The 21,614-nt window shown below is 44.0% G+C and overlaps 2 protein-coding genes across 8 annotated transcripts in view; one reads left to right on the top strand and one right to left on the bottom strand.

Annotated features, from left to right (window-relative positions):
• The first annotated feature begins 14,811 nt into the window (after positions 1-14,811).
• Positions 14,812-15,541, top strand: LOC142573192 (heat shock protein hsp-16.2-like). The gene has a single exon (XM_075682781.1). The coding sequence runs from the start codon at positions 14,912-14,914 to the stop codon at positions 15,458-15,460; it is 549 nt and encodes a 182-aa protein (XP_075538896.1). The 5' UTR covers positions 14,812-14,911; the 3' UTR covers positions 15,461-15,541.
• Positions 15,542-16,464: 923 nt separating this feature from the next.
• LOC142573189 (GTPase-activating protein skywalker-like) overlaps positions 16,465-21,614 on the bottom strand; it is a 73,203-nt gene continuing 68,053 nt past the window's right edge. For all 7 annotated transcript variants that reach the window (XM_075682772.1, XM_075682771.1, XM_075682770.1 and 4 more), the window contains one exon: positions 16,465-17,321. In XM_075682772.1, coding sequence (XP_075538887.1) covers positions 17,186-17,321 — 136 coding nt within the window. In that variant the 3' untranslated portion in view covers positions 16,465-17,185. The remainder of the gene's footprint in view (positions 17,322-21,614) is intronic.

Below are 21,614 nucleotides of genomic sequence, written 5' to 3'. Positions count from 1 at the left end.
GCAGTAGACCATCGTGCTCTAGCCATAGAGTTACTATACTGACTCTAGAGGACAAGCTACCCATAGGGCCCATGCATTGAAATCGGGAACCGCAAGAGCGCCGCCATGTTGCTACGCGCCGAGGTTGCCAGCTCCTGAGACGCTTGCTAGACTTGGTGACAGTAGTCAGTTTTAATCCGGCAACCGTAGCAGCGTAGCAGCATGGCGTCTCGCTTGTGGTGTAGTGATGTGTGCGTGCAGCAGCCGTGTGTTTGGGCTTTATAAGTTGGTTCTTTATTCTATGTTGCGGGACTGTGTGGGTGTGGTCCATGTTGGCCGTACAGGTGGCAGTTATGCAACCGAGGGATCATCCTGTTGAAGTTTCCGGCGGTATGCGGTTTTCAGCGGTCACGCCTGTTGCAGAAGTGTCACTCGACGAGGTTACGAGCTTGAAGCTGTGGTCAGATTCCTCGTTGGCGTTCCGTAATTCTCTTCGCACGGACGCGGTATGTTGCAAAAGCCGCTTTCGCGATCTATCGTCGCGACGATAGATCGGGTTTTTTTTATTATTATAAGTACTGATCCAGCTGTAGAGCACATGTAACCGACAAACGGAAGTCTCAGGAGAGCACCCGAGATTATAATAAAGCAGGCGGCGCAGGAACTCCAGGGCACCCAAGGGACAGTGGGGGGATCAAAGCTCGAAGCAGAACGGTACATAGGTTGGGGCCGCCGAGGCAAATGTGTGCCAGGGAGTGTTCGCACGGACAGCTCCCCTGGCACGCGCAGCAGTGCCTCGCAAGGTCGAGATACATTAAAGGCACCTGCGCCCATGATCTTTCTTTTGCCTCGGTGCAGTGAGCACGATTAACGAGAATAATATGGAGAGCATCCGGTGCAGTCGCGAATGCGTCATGGCAAATGTAGCTCGCGTCGCCTGGCGTGTGTAGTAACATCAGAGTTGGTTGTATGAACTTTATGCATGATACGCTTTGTTACGGTACCTTAACGGAATGGGTCTAGAGGACGGTGTTGATACATTTTTTCGTACCGCCCTAATCCTATACCCCCCACTACAAACACACACACACATACCCCTCCCCCCCCCCGCCTTTTTTTTTTATGTATACATACAATTCCTTGCCATGACGGATCATAGCCTCCTTTACTTTTGAACAATAGAGGAGGCTATGGACGGATTGAACAGTTCAAGTTGTCAACTTGTCAATAACTGTCATAGGAATTGCTGTAATAAACACAATTCTACGATCGGATTGTTTACTCTCATTTTTTGTTGTAACACTGAGGACTACATAGAACTTTATTTTGTATATGTGAGAGAAGCATGTGGATATCACGAGCTTAAGCCAATGTGCGATACACAGACAAAGCAGCTGCTACAACATGAACTGCATTGAGGGCCACACAACACATACGTAATTAAAGGTGCAAAATATAGGAGGAAGCTTCAAAATACGCTCTGTAGCACTGCAAAGTATAACATATATTGTATGTGTACAATAAATGTTCAAAAATACAATGCATCAATGTCCCATTTGCCTTCAAGTTTATTATCAAGTTCAAGTTTACTGAAGTTTATTATGAGCATATGTACAACAGGAATCTACTGACACACCCGCAGTCAAGGTGGCTGTTCGAGGTGTGCTGGCTGCCTCAGTGTAAGAAAAAGAAATTGGGTGAATGTCGACACCAGTGCCACTGCTTCTTGCCTCTGACCTGCACGTGCCTCCACGGCATCTTTGTGCACAAGTGTGCTGGCATGGCGAGGCGTAGGAGTCATCCGAGAGAAAGAGTATCGTTTACATGGAAAAGTGGCTGTTCACATTGCCTGTCGCTTTCCCTCAAATGTTTCCTTGGCGACTAGGGTGACACACCCGCAGTCGAAGTGGCTGTTCGAGGTGTGCTGGCCGCCTAAAAGAAAAAAATTAGATGAATGTCGATACCAGTGCTATTGCTTCTTGCCTCTTACCTGCATTTGCCTCCACGGCCTATTGGCTTGCGGAGTAAGTATGAGGGAGCTGCTGTGGCTAGGCGTAGTCATTGTCTAAGCAAAAAGAAAAGGCCATTCAAATGGGGAATTATGGAAATAAATGCAGTTGTTATGTCTGCTTCTTGCACTCTTCTTGCCTAAAAGTTTTCAAACATAGTGTCCAGTACACACCAGCACTCTGACTGCTTCTGCTTTTTACCTGCAGGTGTTGCTGCAAGATCCTTAGTATGGCTGCGTGCAGCATTGTAGCACTTGGTGGAGGCATTTGAAGTGGTAGCCAAAAATATAAAGAATCCTCCTTGTCTGCATGAATGCTTTCAATTTCTAAATGCAGTGGTAACTATCACTATTAGTTCAAGGCCACCCACATCTATGCGGCAAGTGCCATCGCTCGAAACTGAATTTTTTCTTTAGTGTTTCACAAGGCGTCTGATATGTCCACATTAGATGTGATGTGTTTGTTTTTATTTATCCCAGTGTGGAGAGAGCATCATTAAATTGTTTTTTATTTTTGCGTGTCTTGTTTTTTGGTTTATTTCTGAATTTATCAACCAGCAGTCTCATGATGCTAAAGTGGCTTATGTAATGGCAATCAGCTTTTGTTTTGCAGAAAAACAACGCATTTCCTGACCCATTGTTTGACATCCTCTCACTCGCATAATTTTGCAGAGTATTCTACCTATATTGACTTGCTTGACCTCCACTAAAGAGTCTTGCATTTTCAAATACGACTCTTTCCTTAAAATCATTTGACACTTCTCGTAATTTCTGTACCTTGGGCTTCTGATACTCTGCATTCACCATTTTTGCTTGTTTCTGACTAGAAATGTCTTCTTTAATTTAGAGCTTAAACTTTACCTTTGGAACACACGGAATTGCTTGCCATTGCATATATGCATAAAAGGGAAATATGTTTCATTAAACATTTGCAAAATCCAACTGAAGATTGATGAATGCAGCTTGAAGTGTGATATGACTGAATGAGCCATAAAAGTAACTCATTTCACTTGGTAAATTAAAACACATATTAGTGTGATGTACAAGATACGTTACACTAACGTGGTGGGTTCTCTTGCTTATACAGCAAAATAATCGGTGCGCGAGAAAAAAACATTATCTTTGCATACCCCTTGTACACACTGATTTAAGGAAAATGAGCTGGAGCTGTCCACATGATCACTTATTTTACTTGCGAGTATACTCAACAAAAGTGTGTCCCAGCTGCTTAGTGGTATTTGAGATTATGTCAGTATTGCATATGGTGCCTGTTGTCTCAAATAATTAATTTTGAAAATGCTCGCAGGGATTTGATGTGCATATCTGCAGTTTATGGATACATGTAAAAGACTCAGCATCAAGTGCAAGTGAACGGTCCCACAAACCCGGAGTCGACCATGCAAATAGATTCGCTGCACAAATTTGTGACCAGAAAAATATTCCACATGAAATGGCATGCAAGGAAGTGTTGAAAATATTGCACAGTTAATAAAACGCCTACGCTATTAATATGTGGGTTGATGCACTCGCTATGCCAAACGGAGGTGAGGCGTGCAGACAGGACACAAGAGTAGAGTATTTACAAGCAAACAACACGAGCGCTGCCCACTTCTCTACTCTTGTGTCCTGTCTGCACGCCTCACCTCTGTTTTGCATAATGAATCCTTACCAACTAGCTCAGCTTTCTGTCGTTCTAAGTCTCGATGCACTCGATTTCGTCCGCATTAGGCACTCGCCTCTTGATTACTTCGTGGCACAGAAATACTCGGCATCAGGCTGTTTTTCTGCTGTGGCCTTTGTAGAAGCATGATTGTTCAAAGTGCAACAATTAAACAGATTCTTTGAGTTGCTTGCGGCTTCGCCAGTACAATTCCGGTGCGCTGGTCCGCCTGTCCAGCAATTTCCTACTGAAGGGAAACCTGCAAATAAAAACACCGCTCCGCATGTGGAAAAATGCTCTACTGTGACGCTTCTCAAACGATTGTGATGCACCACAAGAGCTGCCTACTCGCGTGATATTCTCAACAAGGAGATACATTCGTTTACTTACATGTGAAGTTATATGCCAGAGCACTTCGGGGCTTCGGTGGCACATAAGGCACGAGCGTGCCATAGCGTCCGATGTCGACGCGCGATCGCATGTCAAACCTAAACTGTACGAAACTACTGCGCATCCAAAAAACAGATTCGAAACCGAAATTCGCGTCATTCTTTATTGCATGAATGCGTACATCGTGATTTACATAAGTCACGGACTTAGCGATCGCTTTCTGTAAACCGAATATTAACGTACCACCTTCATAAAGCCATCAGGTATGCGTTTTTAGATGACAAAGCATAAGGTGACCTGTACTTGCTTTCAGCGCTTTCAATAATAATTGCGCTGGCCACATTGATCAGTAGCAACAGGGCGGCGCCCTAGAGGTTCCCACTTTTCCGGCCCAGCTTTTCCTCTAGAGTTGTTCTATGGCTCTAGCACACCCGGCCGTCATTGCAAAAATAGGCTCGTTTTCACTGCGTGCTTGGAAGAAGTATTCAAGCTATTAAACTGGGAAGGTTTAGGAGTAAGGATCGACGGCGAATACATCAGCTACCTTCGGTATGCCGATGACATTGTTCTATTCAGTAACGAGTTACAACAAATGATTGAAGACCTTAACATGGAGAGTGTAAGGGTGGGGTTGAAGATTAATATGCATTAGAACATAAATAACCGGGCAAGGGAACAAGAGTTCAAGATCGCAAGTCAGCCTCTAGAGTCTGTGAAGGAGTACGTTTACCTTGGTCGGCTAATCACAGGGAACCCTGACCATGAGAAGGAAATTCACAGAAGGATAAAAGTGGGTTGGATCGCATACGGCAGACATCGTGAGCTCCTGACTGGGAGCTTGCCGTTATCATTGAAAAGGAAGGTATGCAATCAATGCATTTTACCGGATTTTGCCGGTGCTGACATATGGGGCAGAGACTTGGAGACTGACAAAGAAGCTTGAGAACAAGAACAGCGCAAAGAGCGATGGAACGAAGAATGCTAGGCATAACTTTAAGAGACAGAAAGAGAGCGGTTTGGATCAGAGAGCAAACGGGCATAGACGATATTCTAGTCGACACTGAGAGAAAAAAAATGGCGCTGGGTAGTCACGTAATGTGCAGATTAGATAACCGCTGGACCATTAGGGTGACAGAATGGGTACCAAGAGAAGGAAAGCGCAGTAGAGGACCGCAGAAGACTAGGTGGTGCGATGAAATTAGGAAATTTGCAGGTGCTAGTTGGAATCGGTTGGCGCAGGACAGGGGTAATTGGAGATCACATGGAGAGGCCTTCATCCTGCAATGGACATAAAATAGGCTGCTGCTGATGATGATGGTGATGATGATGATGATGATGATTCGCTGCCGGATGACACACTGCCCTACTCCAGTACACCATAGTAATAGGGTGGTTGGGGTTGAGAAGCGGCAGGTTGTCGAACCGAAAAACGTAATTAAAGCGTTGTCAGCTGAACCGGAACCGAACAGACGTTTTTTTCCGCCATCTTGTAAGTTTTGTAAGAACCGTTCCGAGCAGACTGTCGCTGCCTTGGCGAGAGCGCACAACGTGTCAATTTAGCGCCGCGCGCTCCGTGTTGCAGGTTTTGCCTCGGAAACAATGATCATAGTCTGGCTTACTAAAGTGTACGCATGGTCGGCTCAACAGCAGCTACATATGGTCGGCGTGAACCGTAATATTCTAGTACACTCTAGTTCAAATTTAGCACAAAATTGCTTTCTTCTTCCTTTTTTTTTATGTGCGTTCGACGACGTTCAATAAATGACTTCATCGCAGTTGCGACGCTGCGAGTGCGTGGCTATATTGTTCTAGGGACCATACTATCGCTTGCCTGGTCTTCTTCCATACGCTGTCGGCAACTATACATAGGCAAGGACTAACCATGCACAACCAATGTGACAACTGCCCAGTGAAGTGTCCGTGAGACGTCTCCTAATCGTGTCCCGATATCCGAGCACCGTTTTGGAGGCACATATATCGGCCATCTGCCGGAGGTCCGGTTTCCAATACGCTGCGAAGGACGTACAGTCAACCACAAATTTTTACGGAACACGAAATCTGAGAAAAAGACGAATATCTGCGGAGTCTGCAGCCCACTATTCGCATTTACAGCCTCTACCAGTATATCGGAACAACATTGTGATGTTCTGTTTACTGACTGCTTTGACAGGCTGCTCGTAAATTGAACGTTTTCTAAGATGCCGTACGTGGTCCGTAAATTTTTGTGGTTGACTGTACGTTCGTCCCAAGACTATTGCATCTGGACTTTCTTGCGGCACACACATGAATACTTGTCCTCCCAACAGCAGAAAATGTATTTTCCGGTTTCCTATAGGACAGAATTCTCAGTTCAATATTTTAATGCGAAACTTTTAATGCGCCCTTCATACATTTCATCACGTTTCGATCACATGTTTAAAGTTGGTGTTCCATATTTTAGAACAAAAATGTGTCATGGTTCTTTTATTCCTAAGACCAGCGCCGACTGGAACGACCTTCCTCCCTCCATCGCTGCCATTTCTGACGTTGGCAATTTCAAGACTGCTGTATTTTCTGCGGTTTTGTAATATCTATTATTGTATAATTATGCACTGTTTTTCTTTTCACTTACCACTCCTTTCTGTAATGCCTTCGGGCCAGGAAAGTATCCGAAATAAATAAATAAATAAATAAATAAATAAATAAATAAACTATACGTACGGGGTACTGTTTTTAGGCCATAGATAAGTCTCTTTAAAGATCAGGCAATTGTACTTAGACCTTGAGCTGGATTACTAGAAGCTGCGGACATTATACTCGCACAAGAAATAGAAAGGTATATATTCTGCTAATTAACAAAAACGCCAATTAACTTTCTAATTAATTAATTTACGTAACATATAATATCCACGCGTAACGAAATCAAGGAAAGCATCCATAGAGACAATTATATATAATTCTAACTGAAATGTAGAAATAACAAGAAACTTATGCAAATGAAATTGGCGGCCACTCGAATGCCACGGCGCCTATTCGTTCAGATCAGTGCACATATTTGAATGCTTAAAGGAATGGAGCCAAAGAAGCATATCAATAATTGAAACACTTATTGCTTTTGAAAAAAAAAAAGAGTAATTGTGAGGATGAAAACTAACGGTCCAAGTTCCGGTTCAAGTCTGCATGCGCTATACGCGCAACATTATAACTTTAAGAAAATGGGTGTACAAGTGTGATTTAATTAGAAAATGTCTGCTGTCTGTCAACGCCTGAAAACGTTTGAAAACAGTTTCGATTGCGCAGTGGCATATATATATATTGTATGCACGGAAGCTTGCACGTTAGTAAACTTTAATTGTGAAAGTGGTATGGGCTAATTCCAGTTGGCACCTTTCCGAGGCCTTTGTATCGTATCTGTCGGTATACATGCAGTTCCCAGAATACGGTAAATGTAACATGCGATAAACGAGTCAGAACTCATAAGTCATAAACAGTGACTTTTATGGCACGACGTAAGCAGTTGCAGTAGGCTACTCTACGTCGCACAAGTAATTCGTCACTATAGAGAGTGGAACTTTACGCAATATTGCTATTTTTTTTTCATCTCCATGGTGCCTAATTAATACATATGAGCACGAACTACTGGTGTAGACACATTTTAGTGGCATTTTTATTGGGCCTATAGTTAAATGCTTATTTAGTGTTTGGTGCATGTATTGAATTTTCAGAGCCTAACAATTTTTCCACGTTTTGTCCTAGCCTTATTTTATTTATGTTGTAGCCCCCTGCAGGGGCAACTTGGCTGGAGGCAGCCGATTATACCACAAGCACGTCATGGGCTTTGCAGCACCGCTCTGAAAATGGCTCAAATTTCGCTGTGCCGTGAACTTCCCGTGCATCGGGGGCACGTTATATAAAGAGGCGCCTTGTGGTAAAGGTTAATCCGGAGCCTCCCACTGTACGGCCTGCCTCGTAACCGAATCGTGATTTTGGCACGTGAAACCCCAAAATTCGATTTCTTGGGGGTGACTTGAATTGCCTACATTAAGGGCATTAGTGGGAATCGCTATGCAGGAGGTAGTCGTCAGTGAGCCTGGTGTTTTATCTCTAGCAACCAATCTTAAAACGGCTTCTCGTGCCGATCATCTTCAACAATGAACTGATAACGAATACATCGCATGGCGTTTATTCCATGTTAAACTTTCTATTGTCCCAGTCGCTATCAACTGGCTGCATTCCTAGCGACTGGCGCATAGCTAAAATAATACACATTTTTCAAATCACGGGATCGCGTGCTTCTCCGCTCAATTATTGTCCTATCTTCTTAGCCAGCACAAGTTGTAAATTATCATGCACAGTCAAGTCACCAACTTCTTTGAAGACCATACAGTGGCGTATACTAACTATATATAGAAGGGGGGGGGGACGTATATATATATAAATGAGTGAAATAGCCTGGAAATGCTTCTGTCAGTTAAATTTATATTTAAAAGGCCGGGACCTATTTATCATTCACACATGGTGTACCATGGGGGCCCGAAATGTCGTCTGAATTTGCATTTATCTCTTGCAACCATATAAAATCTCAAGATGGTACATGGACAAAAGACAATCAGTGCCTCACAGAGGTCCTGCATCGCGCCCAGTAGCAGCAGTACAGTGCACATAAAAAAATGCGCATTTGCTACAAAGAATTTGAACAATTCAACAAAGAATTGTACTTGTTGCTTAAGTCTACAGCATACATCTGACACTAGTTTAGGTAATAGTATTGTTGAGGTCATACGCAACGACGTACAATCAACATAAATATTACTTGCAATTTTCCCACAAAAAAAACATTGGCTCGTCATCCCGGCCCTGCGACAGTGGATGTCCAGCGAAAATCTGTTGAAAACCACTTCGCTACATCTGCTGAGCGGATGGATGGATGGGCACAAATTTCTTGTACGTCCGGCAAGGTTTAACGCGACCCGGGCTCAGGTCTCCCAAGGGGGAACGTCAAGGCCCTGCCTCAACGCCGCCTCACCGGCTTGCTGGACCGCCCTCGTCTGGATTCCGAGGTCTGAGCTGCGCAGACCGGCGGCCCACCTCGACGACAGGGTCTCCGGAGTAACTGCCATCCCTCCTATAACTACATTGCACTCCCACAGCATGTGTTTGAGTGTTGCTGGTCCTTCCTGGCACAATTTGCACGTGTCGTCCGGATGCTTATCTGGGAGGATACGTTTCAGACGGAATGGATTAGGGAGGGTGTTCGTCTGGAGTTGTCGCCAGGCGACGGCCTGCCTCCTGTTCAGTTTGGGACTCGGCTGTGTGTATATCCTTCTGGCGTTCAAATATGCACTGGTTATGTCGTTGTATCTGGTGAGCCTGTCCCGTTCTGCTCGAGAAGCGTTCGCTATCGCGCGAGAGGCGTTGCCCTGTTCGGCGCGGTGGGTCATGTCTCGCGGGTATGCAATGATTTATTGCTTTACAACGCTTCCCACCCCCTACTCAATTTCCGCTTGATTTCATATCTGTTGGATTTACAGTTCTTTCCAGGGCAACGGGTAAGTTCTGTGTTCGCAAAACACATTCATAAAGCTCCGAATCGCTTGCATGCGCAATTTACTGCAAATGCCATAATTAGTCCCGTCTTTGAAGTTTACCGACATACACTGCCCGTAATATATATATATATATATATATATATATATATATATATATATATATATATATATATATATATATATATATATATATATATATATATATATCGTTTAGCTTACCGAGGACAGCGCTGAAACTAAGAAAGACGGAAAGCGTTATGACGCCTAAAAATAGGGAAAGAAAAACTACGGCTCATTAATTACTTACAACGCTTCTAACCGGACCAGGGACATAAAAAATTTTGTCACACATTGCAGTTACCATGTCCCCCCTTCACTTTCCACAAAATATAAACCTGTTGTAAACTGCAGCTATGTCGGGACACAGGGAAGCATAGCTGATAGCGGCCATTTCACACGCTATAACACTTGAATAATTTTTTTTTACAAATGCTGCATTAAATCCAACCGCATTTAACTTCGCGCAGAGAGCTTCCATAGTGTACCAACAATTTTTGCTAAATGTGGTCTCGGTGGCTTTCATAGTTCTCCTTAGACACGCTCAAACACTCCGGAGTGCTTGCATACGTAATTTATTGTGAAAGCCGCAATTACCCATGTATTTTGAACCCCACCTCCCCATTACCCATTAACTTGTCCTCACAGTCCCCAAACATAACGAAGCTGCCTCCTTTAGTTCAGTGAGGACACCAGGCCGAACTAATATATCATGCGTGGAAAAGCAAAAAGAAAAAAAGATGACGGCTCAGTAATTATTCGTAACGGTTCTAAATAAACCAGAAAGACTAAAACTACGCGAAACATTGCACTTAAAGTGCTGCCTATTCCTTCAAGGTACAAAATATCTGAAACGCAGAGTTCTCTTGGGACATTGGAAAACCTTGATACTTTCGTACATTGCAATTTTATAACGCTGTATTTGATCAACACGCACATAAACTTGGCCTATTGATCGCCTTATGTTCGAAAAACTTTACCTCAGTTGTTGTAATTATGCCAGCGCAGCCATCCAAGTTACACCGCTTGTAAAGCAGATTAATAATCCTATGGACTAATTGCATACGCAATATTCTTGTGGAAAACGCTCATTTAACCCACCCACACGGAACATTGCCTACACCTTATCCATATACCATGCGCCTAATTTTCCTTAGATGTATGTAAACAAGATGCCGTATTTAGCTCAACCAAGACACCGGAGAAGCAAACCGCGAATCTCGTAGTATCTCCTCCAGTCACGGCGTGCACGTTTGGGAACGCGACTTATTTTTGCCATTTCTCTGCGGCACTTGCTAGGAACAGACAACGAACGTTAAGCCTTTGACTAGATTGAACATTCTGCTTTCCTAAAGTGCACCGATTTCACTTCTGAGTGAAACGTATCGCTTCACACGACCGCTTTCATGACGGCACTAGCGTCTTTGACGGGACGTTCGAAGTGGGGCGTTTCGATGGTAATCGCGAAAGATTATTTCTTCCTTTGTTGTAATGCTTGCACCCAATAATTAACCTGTGCATGTAATTCGAGCGGGCGATTATATATATTTAACGAAGAAACGTAGTGACATACTGACATAATGACATACCGTACAATAATATTTAATTATACTATGTAATTACCATATGGCTCTCTATAAAATGCACAGAGTCATTCTCCCACCTTCACTTGGTTTCTATATGAAGTCTCCAGCATCTTCGGACAAAAATATAGAAATGTCACACATTTATCGACAGTCCATCGCAAGTCGTGACTGAAGGTATTTCAAGAAAACACATGAAAAAAAGATCGTTCAGTAAATATCTGCGACACTTGCATTTAAAGCAGGAAAGTGAAAGTTTCGCAACGCCAAAGCTCTTAAAATTATTATATTTTCACGGAATTTGACGTCCGTATCTAGTGCGCTGCTTTATAGGAGTCTAGGAAACATCTACATTAGCGGCAGTATATGACAGCCTGGAAGGCTTCAATGAGCAATTTTCTACAGGGGCCCTAACGAACCTATACAGATTGAACTCATATCGCTCGTCACTCGGAGCACTGTTTCGTACGTCGAATGCACATAAACACCGCGCCCCGCATATTTTACCGACGATACCTGGGGAAAACAACCAAATGCCGTGTATAACGCATAAAACTTGGGGTAAAGCGACCAGTCAGGTATACTGTTTTCAGCGTACATAAGCAACCTACACCGTGCAAATTTTCGGTACACATCACCAAAAAGTGGCCCTAATTTTTTTTTTCAAATAATGAAATGTCTGTTGCTTGCTCCTGCCGGAAAACAATTAATAGTGCAGCTCTTATTTAGAAACAGCATGAAAATGAAAGCGTCAGTCAGAAGTGACACGTACATCTTTAGAAAAAAAAAAAAATCAAGTCAGTGTCCTATTGGTATTGAAATGGATCCGCGAGTTGGACCAAGGTCAGTTTACGAACATATCAACGACAAGTCGCTATTATACAATGAAATGGGATAGTTACACCTGTAAGAGGTTTGGCTAGATTTGTGATGGTGATAAGATACTGAGACTGCAATGCTCCAAGGGAAAGAGATTAAGTAATTCCGGCACTTGATAATCCAACGATTTCAGGCCATATGGTAACCTGTCGTTGGACGCTGCTGATTACAATACTTCATCTGAACCTCCCCCTCACCCGGAAATGAGGTATAACAAGCTGATTGAGTTTTATAATACGGATGTAGCAGTCCCCGCAAACTTGGCACGATGCAAGTTGCGCAAGCTGACAGTCTGTTGGGGCGGGAACTGCCACGCGTGCGTGCATGGCCCATCCCGCGCGTCGTCCGCTACAGGGCGTCCCGCGAGATGGCACGAAGGACAGTCGTCGTTGTTCAAGCAGGGGTACATGCGCAGTAAAAGAAAAGCATTACTCGTGTGGTCACTCTGATAATAAAGAATATTTAGCTTCAGCTGTAATTTTAATGGACTTTCCAGCGTGCAGCCGAAAGTGCCAGTGCCCGCTTTCAAAAGTGGGTGGGGGGGGGGCAAATGACATACTTTGCCCCCCCCCTCACTTCTGACAGTGGGGGAGGGGGGCAAGCGCCCCTCTTGCATCCCCCGTACGTACGCCTAGCCATGAGGCCATAACACTATTTTCAAGCATCAGCACAGTTTTCGCCAGGGCTACCACTCATGCGACACTCACCTTGAAGTCAAGATTAAAGGCACTTTTTTTTTTTTTCAAGAGAGGAAACCCAAGCAAGGCAGATGACGATTACCGTTTGGGGACAATTAAGATAAGCCCCAAAGGGTTTCAACTATTTTTAGAGTGTAGATGCGATATGGGGGTGCATGTTGTCCTAATTGGTTAATGACGCTAAATATTTTCAAGACTAAACTCATGTCTTTAGCGAATAGGCCACGAATTCCAACCAACTACCTTCGATAACAACGCTGTAGAACTCACCACACCTTACAAGTACCTTGGTATCAATCTTCAAGCTTACTATGAAATAATCATATTAACCTTACCCTTGCGTCCACTAATTGTACTCTCGGACTTCTGAAACATAACTAAAATGTCGCCCCAATGCATATTAAAAAAAAAAAGAGCGTCCGTCCCAAACAAGAATACGCGTCTGCCATTTGGGATCCCGAACAAACTTACATCATCATACCACCGAAGCCTTGCAAAACCGTGCAGTACGTACGATTAATTTTTTTTTCAGATTATTCACGTTACACCAGCGTCCCCTCATTAAAAAATAAAGCTGAGTTGGACAACTTAATTACCACTTCGCCGCAAAATGTCCCGCCTATCACTTTTGCACAAGCTTTATCCCCATTCTTCATTTGATAATTTCTTTCAGCCACCACCAGTTATCTTTCCACGTCGTGCATATCCATATATAGTCAAACGCATCAACTGCCAGTTATACCATTATGCATATTCATTTTTTACCGCGCACAATAACTAAATGGAACGCTTTACCATTAGACATTGCCAAGGAACCAGACTTAACTAAGTTTCAAGATCTTAATTCCCTCACGACTCGCCACATAATCTTATTATTATTATTTTGGGACCCTACAGTGTTTCTTCTTTATTATTTCTCTTGCGATATCCGTTGCTGTTTGCATTTCATTGCCGTTAATTGCCTTATGTTCTCCTAATATGTACTAAATTCTCTGCAATATTTGTGATTCCTCTTCTGTATTACCTATGTTTTCTCTGTATTATTATTTTGTGCTTTTTTGTATTAGTACTATGTATAAGTATAATCTGTGACCAATGCCTGTCACCCCCCCCCCTCCCCACGTAATACCCTCGTAATGAGGGCCTTTGGGGGTATATTGAAAAAATAAATTAAATAAATACCGGAGCGCAAACTCTGACCCGGAATTTGGGGCTCATTTTAGACTGTGAGGAAAAGTCATCGAGTCCACGTTCCCCACTGGACCTGTGGCTGATAAAGTTAGCTCGAAACTTCAATCTGACTCAGATAAAAATACTGGGCTTTTAAGTGATACTGAAGAAAGCGTGAAAGGTTCTGACCGGTGAACAATCTGCAATTCCAGAAGGCGTACGTTGGATCATTGAACTTTCCGATCGAAGTACAGATAATTCGGTGGATATTTTGCGATCCTTTCTGCATGCACACAAACTCGGTCAAAAAGGGCGCCACCCGAAACAAAAATTTCGAGATGGTGCTTATTTGTCAGTGCTTACAACTTTTTCCATCGTGTCTAGTCACACTAAATTTCAGATTAATCTTGCAACTTGCGGAATTTGCGTCATTCCGTTTAATAAAGAAAATAAAATGAAATTTACGGAACAGGGGCTTACTGGGCTGTGTTCCTTATCCTGAGATGCAAAGCGGTAGTGCCTAAAGTGCATCATTTAGGGTTTTAGTGCCTGTTAAAGGCTGTTAAAAAAATTATTGTGCCTAAACACCGGGTCTCTATTCGTCATACACGCTCGTGTATGACGAATTGTGTCAGGAGGTCTGCATGGTGCAATAACCTGTAAGAGGGAACAACTGTGTCATCATTTCGCTAGAACGTTCTAGAAAGAACTCGTATTTCGCGCCTCATCTTATAGACGTCATTGGTCACGTGAACGCTAGTGACCAATCGTGCCTTTGTCAAGGCGCACACTTATTCGTCTGCAACGATGACGTAAGAAACAATCACGTGACAATAACAAGGTATAAATACCATGCCGGAGCGTGCGTTGTTTAGCTAGGGTATCACACGGTTGAGTTCGTCTGCTTGCCTGTGTCGTTCGTGCGCGTTGTCTGCAGTCTATTCCGGACTTCACTTGGCATGGCTGCTCCGATGTTCACACGATTCTCTCTCGTGCCGTGCCGGCGGGCCCTGACAGCTTGCTCGCGGCGCAACCTTTGGAGACGCTACCCAGTCACCATCGGCGACGTCTTCGGTGAGATGGACCGGCAGCTGCGCCACTTCGAGCACGAGATGTCGCGCACTTTCCGCGACCTGGACCGTTCGGGCGCGTTCGGACCAGCGTTTCGCTGGCTGCGTGCGCGCGACGTGCCCGTCGAGGCCGACTCGGGCGACAAGTTTCGGGTGCAGCTGGATGTGAGTAAGTTCAGGCCGGAGGACGTGAAGGTTTCCCTCTCGGGCAACGAGCTAACCGTGCGCGCCCGCTCCGAAGTCAAGGAGGGCAACTCGACGTACTTGCGCGAGTTCTCGCACACCGTGACGCTGCCGGAAGACGTCGACCCCGACACGGTGCGTTCCCTGCTGCTCGCCGACGGATCGCTGTGCATCGAGGCTCCCCGCGCGCTGCCCGAGCCGAAGGAAGTGCCCATCGAGAAGTCCGCACACGGCGAGCCTCCCAAGGACAATTAGGTGAACGGGCGCACGCTTGCTACGCGACCATATTGCTCGTACTTGTGTGTACTGTAAATAAACGCTTTTTCCCCTCTAGAACGCCTCCCTGTCGTGCTTCGCTCGCCTCCCGTCTGCAAGCGTTTTCCAGCCGCAGAGTACCGCTGGGAGACTTTTAGGAGAGAGAGAACGCCGCTTTCCCAGATGTAGGTTACATAATCGCAACAGCTCGTGTAGTATAACCGATATATAGCCGTGCCTATAGGCGCCTTATAAGGACGCTTGTGTGAAATTCGTCACGATTGACTGCTGTACGCGATCCTAAAAAAATCATATAGCGCACGTGTCTGCGCGCAACGTGCTGATGCGACGACGCTTGTCGAGCCCGCGATGTCTCCTCGCGGCGACTGGCACTGGCGATGACCAATTCCAACACGCATCTCGGGCAGAGCCGTAACGAGTTCTACGATGGCACATTGTGCAACGGGCGCACAGTCTTGCGTGGAAATTCAAAATGCCTATCCTGGCAAGGTCCACTATGCACTGGGGGAGCCCAAACGCCACAAAGCCCAGCATAATTTTTGATACACTTAAAAAAAAAAATGAAGTGGTGGAACCCCAATGTATAGCCCATACTAGCATTACTGTTATGCTGGAGAGGGTTTTCAGTTGTGGATAGTTCAGCAAGTCAATTACCAATTACAGTAGATACCGATTGTTTCTACGGACAGAAATACATCAATACATTTTAATTTACTGCTATGTGAAATGGTGTTCCGGCCGCTTTGTGGTGTTAATAAACCCGTAGCAGTAGTACTAGAAAAGTATTCCGACAATAGGCAGCCGTATACATGGTGCGACAAATATGTAGAGGGAAAATTTCCATAGCTTTGTCCCTTGTAATCGTAAATCGTGGATGTTGCTTACCTTGGATGAAAGGCTGATGCAATGACGAGCTTACGTTGCATGGTTGGCAATGCGCACGCACCACATGAGCGTGCACTCTTAATTGAACAAAACACATCTCAAGCACAAATTTTATTGTCGTATATGTTTCGAGCTATTCGGCACTACGTCAAAAACACAGTACTACATGTCAAGCATTGTAAAACATGGCACATACACCCAACTACGATTTTGTGACTGCTTATTTCGAATAAGGCACAATCTATTGTGGTAAATTGGTAAAACATGCCAACAGATTAATCTGTAGACTTGAGGGTTCTGTATATGACAAGCATCATAAATAAAACATAAGAAGGGACTTCAGGGTACACAAGCATCCTACGGTTGAGACTGTGTAGTCAGAACCTATTCTTGGAATGTACAACTTTTCTATACACCTAAGCAAAACGAGAATGCACTATCTCAGTCTAGCAAAATGCACAATGCAAAGCATAAATAGGAACACATGAGAATACGATTCGGGTAGGTGATCACAGGCAGCGTCCCGAGCCTGCAAATTGACTCGGGGTGGACTAATATTGGTAAAGAGCAATGAGAGATGACCATGCCTCCAAATCAAAAAGAAAAAGATGTCTTGAGCTTGTACGTTTTGATGCTAAAATAGCAAGCATGTTGTGGCCACGCATGATCTGATCACACAGCAAAGAAACACTAATAAGACTAATGAAATGCAATGGCAATAAAACGGTACAGGTTGTAAAAAAGTATGCTAAAATGAAAAGTCCAAAGCAGGCTACTGGACGTTGCGGTGACAACGTGGATGAGATGGGTGAGCGCAAATCAGGCAAAGCCGATGACTTCCAAAATGCGCACAACGAAGTCATCGCTGCTGGCCAGTGATCTGTTGTCAAAAGTGTCGCAATGCTCAGAGCGACCATTCTCCATGGACTCGTCTATGTACAGCGCCATTCCATTCCTGCACAAGTACCATTGAGTGTGGATGTAATTCATGCCTGCCATATCTTCATCAACTTCTGGAGCTGCAGCAACCAAATTTCATTATGCATCAATCGGATCAGTGAACAAAGCAAAAGTGCCTGTGAAAGAGACATTTTTGCAAAGGCATGCTTTGCGGCGGTGTTAATAGTAAATGTGTAGCTTTAAAGTGTAATTACAGGATATAGAACATTTCAGGGTAAAGCAGTGTCTTTCTTTACACTGAAGCACTGCTGGTAGCTACATCCTGCACAAGATAAATTCCACAATGGTGCTTTAATCCCAGCCTTGTGAAATGGCAACTTTGGCTGGTTTGTGAGGAAGCATACTGACAAATTGCTCTGTATGGAAAAAATTGGCAGTTTCACCTGGAAAAAGAAGTAAATTTCTTGAGTACCTGCACAACTGCCGATGTTTACAGTATATGTGCACACAACGCTCATGCCAGCAGTGGAAGGCAGAACGTTGTCCTGGCTCAGTCATCAAGCCAAGCCAACTGAGTGGAGCATTGATGGTGCTATGCCTGATCTTTGTAGCCAAACGCACTCCACGTCTCTCGAGGTATTCTAAGACTCTGCAAACGAGCGGCATATGTGCCGTCGGCACCAAGACAATGGTACAAACGTGCCTTGAGCGTCTCTGCAATTGCCATCACAGCAAAAGCACAAAAGAAACTGACAGGAAATTGAGCTCACTGCTGGTCTCGTCAATTTCCTTCATGTGTTCATGTTTTGCAATACAATGGCTGTCAGGGTGGGGAATGTCAAAATATTTTTCTCATTCTTTACTGAACATACTCAATGGAACTCTGAAAGAAAGCTGTGCCAGCCAGGCACCCTGGCTCTAGGTGTTGTTCCCAGCATGTATGAAAAAAGAATGTGGCTGCTTGCACACACTACATTGAACCAGCAAACTATCAAAGCACCAGGCTGACCACTGCGGAGGCTTGGGTTGTTGTTCGTTCCAAGCTTTTGTAGGATAGAACACTTCAGACTGCATCACAATCGAGCTATGGAACTTGCTCTCAATGTTCAGATTAAGCTGTTGAAGCACTCATTCAAAATCATTAATCATTCAATAATTTAAGGTTCTGCACTGGATACCATTGCTCTAGCTTAATATTTTTCAAAATTTTGACCTCCAGTAATGCACTATGGTTATTAACAAAAAATGGATTGTTTAAATATAACAAGGCATTTTCCCGCTTTTACAATGAAGCTGTATACCTCTACCCTTCAATGCGTTTGTGTCTGTGAGCAAAAATGTGGGTTGATCCCAGAGGTAGTGTAATACTGGGCCAACATGAGGCGTAGGCGAAGCAGGCTGCAAGCACTCTGCCAATAATAATAATAATAATAATAATAATAATAATAATAATAATAATAATAATAATAATAATAATAATAATAATAATAAATGAAATAAATAAATAAAGATTTCCATCTATTTTTTGTGTTTGTGCGTCAACAATAAAAAAGGTGAGTATGGGCTAATCCTGGAGATAGTGACTACCGGGCCAACCCCTGGCAGACATGACGCAGGCTTCAAGCACTCCAGCCCTGATAATAATAACAAAATAATAAATAAAATAAGTAAAGATGTATTGTTTCAAGTTGAAGGGTATACTGGAATCATTTGTGAACAGCACATGGAATCACGAGCAGGAGGCATTGCCATATACGTAAAAGAGAAAATGTATGAAAACCCGTGACTAGCAAGAGGACAGTGCCACAAACTGTGGGAATGTCTGTGCCGTACAAACGAAAGATGGAATTGTGATGACCACTATGTATATATCTCTAGGCACATCCAAGTGTGATATCAAGAAGCTCATGACCACACACTTTGCACGGGTTAGCTGTGATGACACTACCCCTGTGACCATTGTTGGAGACTTCAATGCGGAAGTTTCAAAACCAGACAAGAAACGATTCAATCAGTTTCTGCTAGAAGAGTTTGGTTTGAAGTGCCAAACCAATCCAAGTCACTCAACTATACTCAACAACGGTCGCGTATAAATTTAACTTTGGCCAAAATTCTGTCTAAGGTTGTAACCGAACCAATCAGTGTATATTACAGTAAATACAAAGCTACTGTCACTACCGTTACAAAATGGTGAAAATAAATACACATGCACCCTTCTCTAAGCCGGTGTGACGTGCTACAGCTTCCCTGGTCATCCACCTTTGCAGAGTGGAATGACCTCCTCAATTTTCCTGCATGCTATACACACTAGGGTTGTGCGAGTATTGGAAACTTTCGAATAACAAATCAAATAGTGTCCTATTCGGTTAGGTCTTCGAATCGAAGTCGCTATTAATGTAGGCAAATATTTTCAAATACTTTTAGAATATTCCAAATGCAAGCTGTGCCCAAATAAACAAAAATTTGGATGACACTTAAGCTTCGCCTTTAAGAGTGGAACGCGATAGCACTCACAGATCCCTGGCTGCTTCTCGGGCTTCCTGGCAACTACAGCTTATGTAACTATAATGTTTCCTGGGAAGCGCTGGTGGCGAACACTATGCACGAAGGTGAGCTTTTTGGTAGAAACACGGCCTTTCGAGCTGGCCCCAGTGCTGGTCAGGCGAGCACAATCTGGAGGTGTTGCATGGAACCGGGCACGCCACTTTATGGCCTTTCACCAGATACCATTCGCACTCTGTGAAAAACCCTGTGCATGCGAAGAAACTACTTGTTTGCTTCTAATGCTCCCTTTGTGCTTTTCATAACCAATGCTTCATAAAATGCTATGTAATGACAGAAACTTGCCACCTTTAAGAATTGTAAAAGTACTGAAATTGAGCAAGTTGGTAGCGATTCATTATGAAACGGCAGTGCCCACACAACAAATGAGGAAACAAGGCAAAGGTAACACGCAAGCGTTTATGCCTTACCGTTGCCTTGTGTCCTCGTTTGTTGTGCAGGCACTGCAGTTTCACAGTGAGCACTAAGAGTACTGGGATAGGAACGTTGTCATTTATTGTGATAACAGCTAGTCATCATTCAAAAACCATTCAATAAGTATTGAATATTCGATTTGCTTCTGGTACTATTTGCACACCCCTATTATACGCTATCACATCAGGAGAATCCAGCTTGGGCAACTGAGGAGCTATTTGTTATATTCCCGAGTTTACCAATTAAAGAAATATATCCATATAGTATATAATCACTACGTGTACACTTACACTTAAAAATTCATATTCTTAGTATAAAAACATTTCTTCCTCCAACTCAAGGGAGACATCATCGACCACCTGAGTACCAGAAGCAAATCATTGATTTTAGCCATCAACGTAAAGAGAGCTTTTGCCAACGTCAGTCACGAAGCTATCCTCTACAACCTCGAAGATCTGGGCTGTGGGTCTTGGACATACGACTATGCCAGGAATTTCCTTACGGGCTGCACGGCCACAGTTGGAATATACAACCTGCGCAGCGACAGCTTCCGACTACCGAGCAAAGGCACCACGCAGGGTTTGGTAATATCGTCATTGCTCTTCAACATCACCGTGATCAAACTACCCAGCCTCCTCGACGCGATACCAGACCTACGACACGCTTTTTGTGCAGATAATATGTTATGGACAAGGGCTTCAAACACCGGAACAAAAGAAACAAGCCTACAGGAAGCATTAGATACCATCGAGAGCTACTTGCAAAAATGCGGCCTCCGCTCTGCTCCTGAGAAGTCGGAACGCCTTGTCCTCAAGTAAAGAACGAGAGGCAGACCAGCTGGCTACGATGAACCCAATGCTGTCACCTCCAATGGAACGCCCCTCCAAGAAGTAGAAACCCTACGAGTTCTAGGGCTACACATCCACAAAGACGGGTTCGGGGCAGCCACCCTCCTGCGACTACAGCGAATGTTATCACAGCTCACACATCTCGTCAGGAGAGTTGCAAGCCATAGAAGCCGCCTTAATTAAGGAACAGGACACGCTAACGCCTGATGCAAGCACTCCTCATTAGTCGAATAACATAGGCCACGCCCTACCTCGAGCTGAAGAACGCAGAGGTAGAAAAACTTAACATTAAAATATGCAAAGCCATCAAAATTGCCCTGGGCCTACCATTTGCGGCTTTGACTACGAGACTTCTCAAGATGGCCGTACAGAACACCTGGAAAAAAACTAGCTGAAGCTCAAAAAGCCAGTTACTTAGAACGACTGCAGCTCACGCCCACCAAAAGATCAGTGCTGCAACGGCTGAGCTACGGTAAAACCCTTATAGCTACCACTAACCAAAAAAAAAGAATTCCTCCAAACAT

This window comes from Dermacentor variabilis, chromosome 2 (assembly GCF_050947875.1).
Source record: "Dermacentor variabilis isolate Ectoservices chromosome 2, ASM5094787v1, whole genome shotgun sequence".
NCBI classification, from domain to species: domain Eukaryota; kingdom Metazoa; phylum Arthropoda; class Arachnida; order Ixodida; family Ixodidae; genus Dermacentor; species Dermacentor variabilis.
The sequence above is the reverse complement of the archived record's forward strand: the minus strand, read 5'-3'. Positions and strand labels throughout refer to the sequence as shown.